Source organism: Pleurodeles waltl, chromosome 2_1, assembly GCF_031143425.1.
Source record: "Pleurodeles waltl isolate 20211129_DDA chromosome 2_1, aPleWal1.hap1.20221129, whole genome shotgun sequence".
Classification (NCBI taxonomy): Eukaryota; Metazoa; Chordata; class Amphibia; order Caudata; family Salamandridae; genus Pleurodeles; species Pleurodeles waltl.
This window is the reverse complement of record NC_090438.1, coordinates 157,869,794-157,887,695: the sequence shown is the minus strand read 5'-3', so window position 1 is coordinate 157,887,695 and position 17,902 is coordinate 157,869,794. Positions and strand designations below refer to the sequence as shown.

At 39.9% G+C, this 17,902-nt stretch overlaps 1 protein-coding gene across 2 annotated transcripts in view; it reads right to left on the bottom strand.

Annotated features, from left to right (window-relative positions):
• Positions 1-17,902, bottom strand: part of TENM1 (teneurin transmembrane protein 1) — a 1,758,425-nt gene that overhangs the window by 1,417,717 nt on the left and 322,806 nt on the right. For both annotated transcript variants that reach the window (XM_069211839.1, XM_069211847.1), the window contains exon 2: positions 16,191-16,478. In XM_069211839.1, coding sequence (XP_069067940.1) covers positions 16,191-16,410 — 220 coding nt within the window. In that variant the 5' untranslated portion in view covers positions 16,411-16,478. The remainder of the gene's footprint in view (positions 1-16,190; positions 16,479-17,902) is intronic.

Genomic DNA, 17,902 nt, shown 5'->3' with positions numbered 1-17,902 from the left:
GATTGGATGAGAGACAGAGCAATTGGAATCTTTCACAGCTCTTTCTTTCAAAAGTATTGCCCAAATAGGGCAGTCAGAGATTGCAACCATTGTTTCCAAGAGCCCAGTTATATTTTTGCCTCTGTCACAAAAAAGAGGGAAACAAGTTATTTAACTGTCCAAATAAATTATACCAAAACTAAAAGCACAACTTTAAGTCTTACACTACAAAACAAAAAACACACAGTTATTTTGTTTTGGTAGTTCTCAGAAAAATATACAAACGTGAAAAAACCAGTCGGTCCTGAATCAAACATAAATATTATCAATGCCAGTGGAAGAGGCAATTTCAACTGTATTCATTACTTTCTTTCATTATTCATTATTTTGTGGCCTGGTTGGATGAAATTCCCGTTCTGCTTTTAGATCTTGTCTTCTGTTTGATAGTTAAAGACTATTCTAGAAAGAGGTGTTTCTCTGCAAAATTATCATTTACATTTCAAATGTATATGTGTCAATGCACACACTTTACTGAGACATTCACAAAGAAAATGATAATTTTCCCCTGGTAGACTTACCTCTTTCTTTGGAGCAATATTTTGACATTCTTGTAAGGTGTGGCATTGTTAACCACCCGCTTCATCATCTGGAGAGGGGGTGGTTTTATTAGGCCCAAATAGGCCAAGGAGATGTTACTGCAGAGGACGCCAAATTCACCTGTTCTAGTCAGAGATGGCTGGCGATACACGAGCTCTGTGCTCCATAACATGTTGGTCGAGGCACTGTTGCTGCTTGGGGACTGTAGTCCACCTGCTTATTTTTTTCATCTTTTGATTGGCCTATTTAAAATTGCAACCCCCAGAGGGCTTTTCCGGGGCTGCTTTCCTGAGTGTGATGACATTCCAAATTCCTTTTGGCTGAAGCGTGAATCTGTGTTGCCAGCTTGAGCTGATTGGGCTTTTTCCCACACATACATGCTATATTCTTCCCATTTAGGCAGGAAAAACCTGAACTGGCTGGCGAGGTCTTTTTGAGCTTATTTTGCAAGCGAGTTGATTATTTTGAATTGCGGCGGTACCCCACTTTAATGCTTCCTCACACAGATCTGTAAGTGCACCATCAGTTTCTCACTGAGCCTGCAGTGCCTTCTTCCCTTTGCCTCAGAAGCCTTTAGCATCCCCCCAGAGTAGGCCCCATCATCGTCCCTGGTAACAGCAAGCATGTAAGGCGATGGCGCTTGCACCTTTGTCTGTTATGTCTGAAATACTGACTGCACACTGGCGGTGTCTGTGTAACGGATCAGAAATCTGACAATTTGATGTAGTGCTTGAAAGTGCTACCAATAACAGCCGTTTGAAGTTTCACTGCTTCCAGGACCACAAACACCCCTCTCCTCAGGAGAGAGGAGTAACTGTGCCAAGAGTAAGTGTGTCAAAGTGAGAGATCAGAAAGAAAGGACAAAGGGGGTCATTCTGACCCCGGCGGGCGGCGGGAGCCGCCCGCCTGAAGGGAACCGCCAGAATACCGCTGCGCGGTCAAAAGACCGCCGCGGGTATTCTGGGTTTCCCACTGGGCTGGCGGGCGACCGCCAAAAGGCCGCCCACCAGCCCAGTGGGAAACACCCCTCCATGAGGATGCTGGCTCCGAATGGAGCCGGCGGAGTGGAGGATGTGCGACGGGTGCAGTAACACCCGTCGCGAATTTCAGTGTCTGCTGAGCAGACACTGAAATTCAAAGTAGGGCCCTCTTACGGGGGCCCCTGCAGTGCCCATGCCATTGGTATGGGCACTGCAGGGGCCCCCAGGGGCCCCACGACACCCCTCACCGCCATCCTGTTCCTGGCGGGCGGAACCGCCAGGAACAGGATGGCGGTGAGGGGGTCGGAATCCCCATGGCGGCGCAGCAAGCTGCGCCGCCATGGCGGATTCCCATGGGCAGCGGAAAGTCGGTGGTACACCGCCGACTTTCCGTTTCTGGCCGCGGCTGTACCGCCGCGGTCAGAATGCCCGGCGGAGCACCGCCAGCCTGTTGGCGGTGCTACCGCCGACCCCGGCCCCGGCGGTCCTTGACCGCCGGGGTCAGAATGACCCCCAAAGTCATTGGGAGGGAAAGGACCTGTGTCCACTTCTGGCTCTATCTGTTTGTGCAGCACAGGTCAGCCAGACAGAATGAGCCACCCTGCAAGATGAGCGAGGTTCAACATTTTTTAATAAAAGTCTGTGGTGCCTTAAGTAAATGGTTACAAAGTGGCTGCATTTCAGGGTATTTAACAGTTTAAAGGCACCTGATGCAGAGGTCTTTACGTGCTCAGCAATTCTCAGAGGTTAATAATAATAAAAATGACATTAATTTGTATTTTATCTAGTCACAATCTGGACCCCACACACTGCATCAAAGGGAATTAATGTGCCTGCTGCAAAGCACAACATGTTATATACAGATCATAAATTTTATTTTTATGATGACAGATCAGTGAATTACTGCTTTTGTTGAAGCTGCATGCAAACTTCAAGGCATAGGTTTAGAACATTATTATTTTTTTTCACCTTTTTTGAAAAGGTGGTTGTTAGGTTTTTCATCCTTGGTGTGGTCTCCCTTAACTTTTTGCCTCTGTTTCCCAGGTTGTTGATGTGTGATGGACTCTGTTTTTGCTGTTTTTGTTACTCTGGGCACTGCTAACCAGTGCTAAAGTGCAAGTGTTCCTATACAAAATGTGTATGTAATTGGTTCATCCACGATTGGCATATTTGATTTACTGGTAAGTCACCAGTACAGTGCACTAGATGTGCCCAGGGCCTGTAAATCAATTTCTACTAGTGGGCCTGCAGCACTGGTTGTGCCACCCACATTAGTGGCTCTGTAAACATGGCTCAGACCTGTCACTGCGGTGTCTGTGTGTGCAGTTTTAAACTGTAGATACGACTTGGCAAGTGTACCCACTTGCCAGGTCTAAACCTTCCTTTTTCTTACATGCAAGGTACCCCTAAGGTAGGCCCTAGGTAGCCCCAAGGGCAGAGTGTAGTGTATGGTTAAGATAGGACATTTAGTAATGTGTTTTATATGTCCTAACAGTGAAATACTGCTAAATTCGGTTTTCACTGTTGCAAGTATTGCGGAAAGGGTGGGAGGATCAATAGATATAGGTGAGAACAGAACTCAGGAAGAGTAAAGCTTACTTGGTTTGCTCACTTGGTATCAGAGGTTTCGTTAGACCTAGTGAAATTTCAATTACACCATCACAATTCAGGTAATTTTGGAATTTCATGTTAAGCAAAACTTCTGAAGCTATGCCATTATGCTACTGCAAAATCCTAGCACAGGTTTATGGGACCAATGCAGACTACAAAAACAGGAGTGGCGAGTGTTTGCAGCACTTGCTTTTCATAGTTTTTTTTCAGTTTTAGTACAAAATGTGTCCTTGCATCACAAATAGATGCACACACACATTTCTCTGTAAAATATAACACTAAATGCCAAATTTCCCATAATTTCCTGTCTTTTTTCCCCAAATTTTGCATAATTACAAAAAAGCTAATTACATGAATTTCGCACACCCCTAGTTCAAAGTGGGGGGTATTTCAATTTCCTGGCTACTCCCTTGCTTGTAAGTAATAAAAAGGTCAAGTCATGCTCCTGTGTTTTTCTGCACCTGTTTCAGATTCCTAAGAGTACTTACATTAAAAAAAAACAAAAAAACTTTTAAAGATATGAAAAAGTTGCACATTCTGAGTGACGTAAACTATGCATCAGTGCTCATTCCTATCTTTTTTAAGTTAGAGTCAAATGATGTCTCAGTGAGTGACGACACTCTTACCCTTTCAGTCAAGCCGGATTTGGGTGTTGTCTTCCCTTTCTCCCCCTACACATAAATGCACCTACATCCTTGACAGAGGAAAATGTCAGACTATTTTCGGTATGGATTTTCAAATGCCTAGAATCCTATGAACTTGAGTCCCTTCTCCACCTTTTTCACATAGCCCCAGTTATTCTAAGATGTCCACCAAAGAGAACAGGATTACTCCCTTGTAAAATTACACAGTTTTGATGTTAACTCACTTTCTCAGAAAAACAGTTTTGAATTTACACACATAAATGTGCTAATTCCACAAGGATGCGAAAATAACTAAAATAACTTTGTGAATCAGTCTCGGAATGAATGTATTTTCCTATTCTAATGAAATCTGCTGTGAGTTGATTCAATTAGTTGCCTGGGCTAATTGTGTTCTGCTGTACACGCAGAGTGCATGTGTGTGTCTGTGTGGCAGAGTGAGAGAGAAAGAGAGAGAGATATTATGATGTTTTGCTTCTGTACGTGGATTGGCCCTGGGATTTATTTTTTGATGACTGTCTTGCCTTGTCTTCCCTTTCCTTAGTTCCTCCTCTGCTTTCTGCACAACCCACATTTTCCGTCTATGTCCATGTACAGTTCATGTGTCTGCTGGATGCCTAATACCGCCTTTGTCTATAGAAACACCTTGATCCCTATCACTTCTGCTCACGAAAATCACGTTTTGTTTGCTTTCTTATCTAACGCAGCACCTTGGCTGCCGCATTCCACCAGCTGACGCTTTGCATTTGTTACAAATGACTTTTCTTGCCTGTATCTTACACTCAGCTAGATTTAATGGGAGGTGCTCTGCTATGCACTATGGCAGGGTGTTTAAATTAGGATGAGAATGTAATGATAGGTTACAGGATTGGAGGCATTGTTTTCGAAATTATATTTAAACCAACATGCTAGCTGTAACCGAGTAAAACAAAACTAAAAGCCAATCAATAAGGTAAATATTCACTTGCCAGGCATCATGCTCACTTCCGCCTCACCAACCACTCACCGCGCACAACAAATGACACTTTTCAATCAGTCGAATGACAGATCTCACAGTGACCGTGCCCTGTGGCAAAGGCAGAGAGGAGACGAGTCTGCTAGCCCCAAACTGCATGTAACTAGCAAAACGTGGGTTTTTGTTTTAAAACAGTATTTTTATTTCAGGGTTAAGACAAATACAAGCTAGAAACGTATGTATATCAGTGGAGAAGAAACAGCATCATTAGAAAGGGGATAGGAGAAGTGGCAAAATAGCATGTAAAACAAAAGAAGGCATACATCTCACTAAATATACCTCACATCCCAATATCAAATATTTACGGCTTTCCACTATTTATGATGCATTAGTAATGAGCGCCAATCACTACCCTCTTTTTTCAGGTCAGACATGCCACATTGGTATCCACTGCACTTTGAATGACATTCTTCAGTAACTCACCGACTCACTCACTCTCTGCCATCCTTCGCTTCCCTTTGAATAAGTCATTTCTAATCACTGTCCGCAAATCCAATATATGTGAAAATGTTGCTTTCAACTTTGCCTTTCTGAGTGTGGCATTAGGGCAAGAGCTACCGGCTTTGGAACTGGGAAATCATGTTAGAGTCCTGGGTTCAGCTCACTATCCTATGATTCTATCCGTATAAAAAAGGCCACATCTGCAGAGCCCTTATGTTGTCACTTCATCATGTAAGGCAACACAAGGGCTACAGTGAAATTTACAAAGCCTCCTTGTGTGGCTTTGTGAATCTGGAGTAACAGGAGGCCACAAAAGTCCTTGACTTGAGTTACTTTGCGCTGGGAAGGTGGAGCATGCATGTTCCCATGTATCACCCCATGGATTTGGTGAATTCTAGATTTAGTAGGACTAATACACCTTAGACTGCATCAAAATGCCATGCCTTCCGAGAGGAGGCGTAAAGATGAGAAATATGTGTATTTCTCCTAGCTTTTTCTTCTTTCTACGTGTGCAGCATTTTGCAGCATACAAAGAAAGATTAAAAAGCCTTGAAAGTTTTTTTTTGCATGAAGGTGTCCTTTCCAGCACAAAATCAACCCTGGCTGTAACGTAGGCACACTTGCACCATCATGCAACGGCGCCTGTGTTGGCACTTGGCAACCCCAAGTGCACCAGCAGAGAGAGAGCAGAAATGCGCCATATATTGGTAATTATGGCGCATTTCTGATCTCTCCATTTGACAGAGCACAGCACGCTCAATAAGTCCAAGGTGGTGGGATATCTTCCACCCTTAATCTCCCTTTGCCTCAAAAATCATAGTTGCTTTGTGTAATGTATCTGATGCTCATGTAAAACTTCGAATGTTCCTGAGTAGAGTGCCCAAAATTAGGCATACAGAGACACACATGCAAGCTACCATCACCCAGTGGTGATGGTAGCTATAAAAAAGAAAAATGGGCACCTTTCTCGGAGTTGGAGTAATAAAAATAGTCATAATAGGGTGTAGTGGGCCTCTCACCCATTGGCCTCAAGTGCAACTGCACCTGCTGCAATTTTAATGACTAAACCCCTGATACCACCCCACCATTCTCATACATGCACTCATTTTATTTCCCATTTTATGTAAAATTGTGTTGTGTTCAGATTGCATTACCACCCTTATACCTGATGCTTTTTCTGCATGCTATTGAATTGCCCTCCCATGCTTTTTGGTATCTGGACATCTACTTTGTGGTAGACAGGGATGCCTTAACATAATAACAGTTGTAGTTCTATGACCAACATTAAGATTTTGGATATTTCCTCTATAACCTGAGTGAGAAATTTGGTAAAAGTCAGGATGCCTCTTCTGTTTGGAGAATTTGACTTGATGAGTTTTGGGAAGACACAACACTTAGCAGAATAATTCAGATGTATTAAGGTATCAGGAACTACCTATGCCCTACCAGTCAACCAAAGCAACTGACTCTCTCTCTGCTCCTGGAATCTCAATCCCATTTCAGAAGTGGATGCTCAGCTGCCCTGGCAACATGAAAATATCAGAAAAAGATACATGAGAGCATACACCCCTATATACTTACAATATAACGATCTCCATTCCTGTAAAAAAAGTCCTTTATAGCAATACAACTACATACAATATTCAGTAGCATATATAATCTTCCAATTTTCTTGGTTTTACTTTAACCCGGTTGCTAAGTTTTCTTTTAACTTCTTCCTCTCTTTCTTCACGTTTACCATTGACACTCAAATCGTGGCATTTCTCTTAATTTTTAATTCTCCACCATCGTTCATACTCCACATCATTACACACTGAGACCATCATTCCTTTTACCAATCTCTTATTCCTCCTTATGGTTCTGTAATTGTGTCTTTGTTTGCATATTGATATAATTCTACTTTGTCTCTCACTTTCTTGCAATCAATCTTCCATGGACCTGACCCACCTATACCTGCAGGCACCGTTACAGTACATGGCCTCCACCCCTACATAAAACAAGATGGTGTTTCCCCTATTACTGAGTGTGGAGTAGTTCTGTAATTCCATAGCATGTCTATAATTTGCTTTTTCCAGAATGTATTACTCGCTAAAGCCAATTGTATGTTCTCTACCAACATCTGGATAAAGCGCTCAATCAAACCATTGTCCCTAGGGGGATAGACAGGAGTTCTACTATGTTTGATTCCCCATTTCTTTAAAAGATTACTGAATTCATCTGAAACAAATTGCTGGTGATCATCAATCAAAATCTCCTCAGGACATACCTCTATAGGGGAAATGTCTTCAAAGAAAGTAATAACATTTTTTTTTATTTCACTTCTTTCATGAACTCAACTTCGAGCCACTTTGAAAAATAATCCATCATTGTTATGGCATATCTCTCATTCACTATGAAATGCTCAAAAGGACCACAAATGTCCATTGGTACAATTACCTAAGCAATTTCCGGTAAAGCTACAGGACATATCGTGCAATCCTGTACAATATGTGAGTTATCATTACACATGCAGGGAATGCATTTTCAAACAAATCCCCCAATTTGATTGTCCATTCCTGGCCACCAAAAATCTCCCCTTGTCTTCCTTTCTATCACTAACCTTCCCCCACAACCTTCATTTAATAGCTTCAGCAATCTCTCTCTCACAATCCTTCTAGTACCATCAATTTTTCACATCCCCTTATCACACCATCTATCACAAACAATTAATCACACACATTCTGGAACATTTCCAAATCTTCTATTCATTTTCTATTCTACTCTGTTCCCCAAACAAAACTTCTAAACTGTTGAGCACCCCACTAACACACTAGTGCTTCCTTTTCCACCATAGAGTAAGTGCTTCCTGCCCCCTTTAAAGTGCATGATGCAAGAAGCAGCACTCTTTCTTTTCCATCCTGCCTTTGTATCAAGGCAGCTCCCAGACCATAACTGCTGTTATGACTCAAAATTATGGTTTTGTCTTTCGGGTCAAAAGGCTTCAGGGCTACAGCCTCTACAATAGACTTTTTAATCTCTTCAAATGCATTCTGGCATTCTTCTAACCACAAAAACGTTACTCCTTTTTTCATTAACACTCATAACACATGGACTTTATCTTCAAAGTCATAGACAAACTGGGCAGAATATTATTCAAGTCCAAGAAATGATCTCAGTTGATCCTTGTCTTTTGGGGAAGGTGCTTTTCCAATTGCTTCCACCATATTAAGTTTTGGTTTAATACCTTCATGACTCAGAATGTGCCCTAAATCTGCATTTGCCTAGTCCATTGGTGAGCCCTACTTCTTCTAATCTTTGCAATACTTCCTTCAGAATTATGTTGTGTTGTTGTTTGTTCTTAATTCAAACTGAAACAACATCTTGGAATACCAAAACATTTGTCACATTCTTCAATATTCCTTGCATCACCCTTTTAAATGCTGATGCGGAAGTCAGGCCAAAAAGCATACGAATAAATTTGTATGTGCCTTCTCCAGTAATAAATTATGTTAAATTCCTGGACTCCTTCCATAACCATACTTGGTGGTAAGCGCTCAATAAGTCCAAGGTGGTGGAATATCTTCCACTCTTCACACTAGCCAGCATCTCATTAATCTGGGGAAGGGGAAGGCGATCCAACCAAAAGCACCCAGTCAGGGCCACACACATTCTCATTTTTCCATTTGTTGTTTTGCAATAACTATAGGGCTTAACCATTGTGAGGCCTCAATTGGTTCTATCACACCATCCTTACATGACCTCTGCAATTAACTTTCAACATTTCTTTCAAAGCAATTGAAACATTTTGTACCTTGTGCAATTGGGGTTTGACTCCATCCTAGACTATGATCAGTTGCATTTTTTTAAACAGCCTAAAACTTTACTAAATAATTCTGGGTACAATCTGGAGCACTCAAAAGAGTCCTGGGACTTTGTTAGTAACACTTGCTTGGGATGATTTGGGTTTAAAATGATTCCCACTTCTCGATGTTCCTTTCACCCCAATAAGAATCTACATTTCTCAACTACAGACATTTTTTCCATTGCCTTTCTTCCCAAATATACTAACTCAGGATTAAAATATTCTGTAACAGGTAATTTACTTCCACAGTAACCCTCTGCCTCTACATTTGTTGGAAACAATTCTTTTTTTCCCAATTTCTGCCAGAAAAATGTATCAACCTGAGATAATGGTGAATATGAGCACACCCCTATCTGTACATCTGTTCCATTAATGTCTTTTACACCTTTAGGGGGCGGAAAACAATGTTCCCCAAATCAGACTCTTCCATTACGCATGACTTCACTTCACACACTACCAACACTTCCACATCATAATACTCATATCTGATTTCTCCTCATCACTACTTGATGCATCTTTGTTCACCACATTCACCCTTCTCTTTTCCTTTCATATGTCCATCATTTTGCATAATCTTACAAAGTACCCAAACTTACTGCATTTAAAACATTTGCTCTCAATTGCAGGACAAGTGTTTGCTTCAGCTATATGCTTTAAACTCTCACACTTAAAACATGTTTTCTTCTTCCCCATTCCTCCACTTTTCTTCCTTGCCTCAAATTTTTCTTGCCCTTTTTTACATTGCTTACAACATTCACTTTTTTCTGTATCTTCATTGTATTTAGATTCTGCACCCCTAAACTCTTTATCATATTGAGAGGTTTCGTCCATATGTCTTGCTATTTCTCTAGTTTTGTCCAACGTAGAACCTTTTTAAACCCAGAAATGTTTCCTGAATATTCACATTATTTAACCTGTTTATCATTTGGACCCTTATAATTTCATTTCTAAGATCATGAAATTTCCATGTAACTGTTAACCTTCTGACAACAGTAACATACTGTTCTATGGTTTCTCCCGTTTCTGAGTACATGAAAAAAATTGTGCCTTTCCACTACAACACTAATTTTCTTTGCAAAGTTTTCTTCCAATGCCTTCAAAGCTTGCTCATAAACATCATCCTCTTTCGTGTCCGACACAGCGACAACAGCTTTCCCTTGCTCAATCATAGAAGCATCTTTAATAATTTCCTTCCTCCTATTCCCAAACTGTTTGGGCAACTTTCCTTTCACATTATATGAATGTCCTCTAATAGTCTCCAAATAGGTGTCCATGTGTCTTTTCAGTCTTCCCGTGACATACACGGTCCACTAGCATCTTATAAAAATGTGGGAGGAGCAGGTATTGACTGTGACGACATGCTTGTCCTCCACCCTGTCAAATCAGCTGCCCACATATTGTTGCTAGTATTCATAGTAATAAATATAATGCTTGACACAATCCTAACACGTTTTACCTATTAACCAGTACATTTTAATCTGTAAATTCCTTGTATGGTTTTATGCAATTAGACTGACTGTGCAACCAGTATTTATGTATATTGTCTTCAACAATATCCAAGTGTGTCAGCGCTACATCGATAGACACAAAACTGTGTGTGTCTGCAGTTCCACTGATCAGATGCACATGTTCACAGAAGCTGTGCACATCAACGTTTATCTGACTTCAATAGATACTGGTATGTGTACAAATGAAAAGCTGTGTGCATCAACGGTTAACCCAAATGTGAAACACACATCAGCGATAAAGTTTACAAATGATAGGCACATGTAGTTAAGCTGTGTGTATCAGCGCTTCCACAAGCGATTATGCGCGTCCTGCAGTTGTTATGGCAATAATTATGGTTGCAAAGTACCCGCTTGACAAAGTGTTGTTTTAGTCGTGAGTTGTGTAGAAATTACACCTATGGTGTAGATAAAAGTCATCTGTGGACTGCATCACTCATTGCGCCATCCACCTGTGCGAAGGAAAGCATTGCTTCAGCCGTACAATTACAGTCCGATTTCTGCCGTTTAAACCTGCACCTCAGCCTCTCAAAATGACGCTTTTTTACAGGGAAAACCTCCCCTTTGTATAACAAGAATAAATTACACCTATGGAGACCTTGTAGCCCACAAGACAGGGTGATTGGTATTTAACAGTGGGATATTTAGAAATGTACTCCCGGATTTACTAAGATTTCACGCAATGCAGCTCAGTAAACTTGTAGCACTTCATTGGATGAAAGGCAGAGGACAGAACAGCGCTATATTTACAAATATTTGGCACAGTTCTGCTGTCTCAATCCCCTCGCACAGTTGTGGCTGCCTAGGGCCAATTCAGGCACTCTTGCACTTGGTGCAGGGGCTGTGATCAGAATAGATTTTGTGCAGGAAAAGATACCTTGCTGTACAAAAACTTACCTTGAGGCACAATCTATTGGTCAGTCTTCAATGGGCAGCTCAATAAATTCCATTCAAATGGTTTTTTAGGAATTCAGCATTAAATTCAAGTGTATAGGATTTTATAGGAGTTTGTTCTCACTAGTTTGAGTTTATCTGAGTGTGTCCTGGTCAGTACTTAGTAAGGGAGATTTTAATTTGGGGGTTGTGTGAGAGGTAGCCTTGGAGGCCATGTGTATAGTAAACTCAAAGGCTGAGAAGAGATCATTAACACAAGCAGAGTATCTGTTCGGACTCTGATGAGAACAACTCAGATTATTGATAAAGTGCAATCTTTTTTAAACCTTCTATTTGTTCTCTAGGGTAGTGACAGTGGAAGGATCATTCATTTAGAGGGTAATCACCTTCTTTATTTTCATCCTCCTCTCGACAAAGGGAGAGAGTACTAGGCAGGATTCACTTAATTATGCTAATTGAATGTATGCAGATTTCATGGAAAGGAGTATTTTCCCATAGTACTTTGCCTTAATGCTTGGAATAAATAAATATTAACATTGGAGGAGGGTTGGTGCTCAACGCTATTAATCATGTTCCCCTGGAAAAAAGTTATGTTTCCTTTTGTCCATAGTCAGTGAAATTCAGCTAAATGAGTGTGAGGCATAGAATTGGAGGAGGAGCTCAGCTTATTTGTCCTTAAACCATTGTATTTTATGATTCTAAATCCCCCTGGTCCTGTTTCTTTGCTGGAACTCAGATTGTGGTAAACATTAATGGTGGAGAACAGACAAATCGGTTGGATTTTAACCCTGCTTCTTTGTTGATGTGCGGATACTGAGTGCAACAACAATAAAGATCCAAAATGGAAATCAACAATAGGTACCCAAAGAGTGCTCTAACCACCACTCCAGGACAGTCATGAAGTACAGCAAGTCGTTGGTATTATGGCCTAGTGCAAGGTGGCCATTAGTGGGCCCAAAGGTCAGAGTGCCTAAGATGAGAATAGGCAGCACCTTCCGTGGCAGGTTAGTGGCAAGGTCTGCACAGTAAACAGAGTGAGTGCAGAATGGAGAGGCAGGCCACTGGGGGCCAGTGGGAGCAGAGTCAGCCACGTACTTCCTTGTAAAATTAGATGTGTGGTCTGTGGCCAAAATATTTGGTGGCAGAGGAACTCCAATATCCAGTTTCACCCACACTTCCTCCTTGAACCCCGAAGTCTGGCCCCCTACAAGACAGACACTGGGGAATCTTCCCTTGGGCTGAGGGTGGTCTCCACTCTTCTCATCTTCTGCCTCAACGCCACAACTGTCAGTTTCCTTCTTGGTAGTCAACAGGACCAAGATGGATGTGTGATCCATCTATGAAGGCCCGAACAGATATGTTGGAGGCTAGCGGTTCTCCAGAGCTTGTGTTGGGCTTGTTACTGTGTGTGACATCAGGTTCTTATAATAAAGATAGGTTAGGATTAGTAGAACAACGACAGGTCCACCCAGGTTTCCTTCACCCTTTCCCCTTCCCCTTGGGGACTTGACAGGCACCTAGATGCATAGCCATGGTGGGGAAACTCACAGGATTGTGATCCCAGACTGACAGCTTCAACAAGGATTCTTCTCCCTCTTGTCAACCTGCTTTCCGTGCACACCAGTGGTCAGGGTGGGAGCATTAATATACTTTTTATACCGATTTTGTTGGTTATATACCAGGACAAATACATTTGTAGAAGTTAGGATTTCAGCCTTTGAAGGTAAATGAGATTGGTGAGATCCCACTGGCTCAGATCTACAATATTTAAATTAGATTGAAAATAATCTCCAACTATTAACTAGTCATGTGATTTAACTGGTATGTAAAAATCCTTAAAGAGCAAAACAAATTGTATACAATTATCTATACATAACTGATATATGTATATATTTTCAGAAAGTGCAGTCGAGTTGAAGGGGAGTGTATGGTATTTTTATAAGTATTTGTGAAAAAGGACAGATTCTTCTGGTTTAATCTTCTCATAAACTTATTTTTCCCTGTCGGAATATGTTCCATGTGCCCATGGAGCATTTAGGTGTGATACCTTATACTGTAAACATACTTACAATAATATTTGTTGGCACAGACTTGTTTGCATAGTGGGACACTACCAGAAAATGGTTGAGTAATTTACTATTATAATTAGAGTTCCTGAAGGCTGTGTATGGCCATGATGCTCTACCACATAATTTCACCTAGATCATCCCCTTCATTCTGCACATAGGCAGCATTATATACTTCAGTAAGTTAATGTTTGTTTGTTAAACTTGATTATGCCACCTAAAATTTCCATTTTAGGAGCACAGACCAATTTCCTTCAACCTCAACTGAAACCTTGCAGGAGTGAAAATTTGAGAATGAGTCCCATATGATTGTCTATGTGACAATGTGGATTTATTTAGAATAGGCTATGTCATCTGGCTATTATAAAGTCCTTGATTAAACCTGGATGGAGCATTAGCAAGTTAAGCTCTTGAAGCCAACATCTGGTGTGATCAATCTGCAGGTTACAAATCCAAATAATAACATAGTGAACTCAAGTTTCTGTCCTTATGAGTTTCATAAGCAGAGCACCTTTTAATTTTCCAACAGTAGCACTTCTTTAGAGCAGTTCATGATACCACAGCTGTGCTCTCAAATGTGACATATAAAAATAGGTTATTATTATTATTAGTAGTAGTAGTAGTAGTAGAATGTTCCATTCACATTTATTTAAAAAAATGGGTCAACCAAATATTTGATGGCTTAACACAGATTCAAGGATTGTCAAAGTACTAATTTGCTTGTTGCATTCTACATTGATTAAATCCTTTGAGTGTTGGGTATGTAAACAACCATCTCAGGCTAAGGTCTATCACACATTTATCACAGTCAAAGAGTAAGGTGCATTAACAGATTTCACACTCATCAGGGATTCTGTATGGTGACTCCAGAAAACAATCCATGAAGTCTGAATAATATGAAATAGACAACCTAAAGATATCTATTAAGAATGCGTCTACACCATTGACATTACCTAGCTTCAATGAATAGGTCTTAGGATTTCTTGGCAAGAGATGCCCTTTTCCTACTACTTATATTTTACTTTTATGATTAGCTATAACAAAATATGCCATTCACATTTTGGAGCACAGGTTTTCCAGCTTTACTCAGCTGCTCCATATAAAATCTAACATTATAGTGACATGTTTGACATGTTCATCTTTCCAGTGCCAATTGGAATGGCATAACTCAAGTGTCTATCCCTGACATAACGTTTTCCTGCAAAATGTATGTGTTCAATGTGAAATATGCACATTAGTATGGTCATAACAATATCTAGCAGTTGTTTAAACTAATTGATATGCTACTTCTTTTACTTACTCTTCATATGCATTTTATGCTAGTAAGGAGATACATGCCAAGAAGGGAACATAATCAGTATGCCTAGAACCTGGGGAGAATGGAACACATTTTCTCAGATTTATCTACACCTAGTTGCATTATTTTAATAATGATATAATATTTAGTTTTATAGAATGGAAGTACTTAACACATCAAGGGATAGGTTTATTATCCAGGAAGCCTTACCATTTTGAAAAATAAGAAAACCCTACTTGATATTACCACTTTGCAGTCTATACAACTCATTTTATATCACCAGAATGGACATTCTTCTGCTATCTGCTGACTTTTTATGGCATGATTTGAGCATCATAGGAGTATACATTTCCTTTAGAGAAGGCAATATAGCATTCCAGGATTGATTTTAATCAGAGATATATGATGATCCTAACTGTCATATCTGCTACTGAGCAGATTTGAAGATAGAGTGCACATCAAAATGTGCATATTATTCTGCTTTTAAATGCCACTTCTATTTAATGAAAATCTACTAATATGGATAATCGTTCACAGATGTTATTATAGGAGAAATATGGGAATATAAATGACACCAAGGGAGGAACTGACCATTAGAAAAAAGGTCACAACAGAAAACAACGCCGCTTTGTGATCTATGCCCAACTCCTCACATGGGTTTTCACTCCCAAATTACACACCTGCATACTTTTTCGTACCTTGATCACAAATAGGCAGGTTTTACTCTTTTGTTAGTAAATTGTTAGGCATGCACATGGACATCCATTTGTTTTGTAAAGTTCCATTTGTAGTCTTTGATGTTTTATTATGACTATGAAAAAAGTAACTTTACAAAAATCACAGTTCTAAACTCTTTGCTTTCTAAATCCATTCTTTTCCCCAGAAAAGAGTGTTGAGGTGTAAGGCAGCACTTTCATTGTTATAATTCAAAGTATGTATTAGTATTTGTCTGTGACATTAATTTCTATATGATTTAAAACATTGATTTATTAATTGAACACAAAAAATAATAGCCATTCAGCATAGGAGTTCATGCTCAACTAACAATAAACTGACATCTGAACCTGGTTTGGGCATACCGATACCTGCTTTAAAATATTTATTTTATATTACCAATGTAAGCAATGTGTGCTTTCTAAAGTCAATGAATTCATTCAAAGGGATCATTAATTTACAAGGCCAGTGCCGTTGGTACCTTTTTGTCTATTTCTGGAAGTGTGATAGCCAGTACAAATTTCCATCTTTGTATCTTATATTTTAAGATGCACATTCACACCCAAGATCATTAAGGGTAATGTGTCTAATATTTAACAATTGTCTCACCTTGAGAAGAATCCTCTACGGGTTTTCTCTTCCTGCTGCCTTGAGTGTGAAAGTTAAGCCTCAGCTCCTCGTTATATTCCTGCAGGGTCTCACGGGAATTGTAAGACTGCCTCAGTTTGTGTTCCTCCTCGCTGTCATCTGAGGAGCTTGTGTAAGCTAGATCCATTTCACGCTTGACTTTAGAAAGTGGTTGGTAGGGCTTGCAGTCCATTTGTTCCATCTTCAATTAAGTTGTCTCCAAATTAGAAGCAAAATCTACGAAGATAAACTGGATCTGCACTCACAGTCCTAAAAAAGAAAAACGACACAGTTTATTTAGCAAAACAGAAGAACGGCAAACACATCCAACCATAATGTGTATTTATTGATGCTAGTTCAAAAAAACTGAAGAAGGTATAACTAGTGCCACCTTTGCTGCCTGCATTATATGGAAGGGGGCAATCGGGTTTTGCACTGTGGTATAATCAACCATCAACTTTATTTCATATTATATTTGTTTTGTACACAAATTTGTTTTCTTTCCCCTTTTAAATGTGAAGACCCATCTAATGTTTGATTTAAATGAATCTCTATTGTAAAGTTATAAACAAAATTGTACAATCAGTTTGCTGAGAGTCAGTTTGCTCAACCGGGCAGTTCATGGGATAGAATTTCCTTGGTAAACGAATTGTAAGCATTGTATGTCTCATATGTCCATTTCCTCCATTTTAGCCCAAATATTCTTTATGCAATATAGACATAAGCTAGACCTGTTTGCAGCACCCCCTATCACACAAGTAGCGTAAATGGCCAACGTTTACACACTATGGCACCATGTACCCTTAAACACATTTTCATTCATATAATATAAAGTCAGTATTATAGGTCGAAGGTAAAACTCCTCTTCGTAGTGCAACTGTTAAATTAATAATAATATGAATCACATAATTTCTAATGTATATTATCACCTATAATATGTAAACTGTGATTTGTTAGTCTTCAGAATTCCAATTGTGCTATTATTTGGTGATTGCTCTAATTGTACAGTAGTTTCAAGTTGTTCTAAATAAAACCCAAAGTTACTGGTTAAGCAACCTCTTAAGTGCCTGGTATGTCGTAATTATTATAATGAACATGAAAAGGGATCACTGGTGATTCTGAGGTAATATGACCAAACAATATAACTAGACGAAAAGGATTATTCATTAATTCATGCATTTATTAATGCTTAACTTAAAAGTGTACTATGACCTTAATGTCAGATTCACACTTTTGGGATTTTGGTCAGGTAGAACATCAGTCCACAAGTACTGATTTTGTGCTCACATTTTCATGAGTGTCCTTTTTGTATAACAGTGCAATGTGCTTGGGGAGAAGTGGGCGCCTTCTCTAATGTGTACTACATATGACTACCTTGATAAAGTCATGCCCATATTCGCAGGATACTACACACATATGCAAGGGTGTTGTGAGGTACAAACCCTAAAGAGCCATACATATTAGGACAATTAATTGTACATTGCTCCTCAGTCAGGGTAGAACATTCTTTACTTCATCACTGTGGCATTTCATAAATTGTGGAGTATGGAATCGTTAATTCAGGTATAGACCATGTACATGCACTGTCTGTATTGTGAGTTTCCCTTCAGTATGTCTCTGGTAATACATCCTACTGCCAAGGAATGGGAGGTGTGCCAACTGCAGAGCTCAGGTCATTCAATTCACCGTCTATA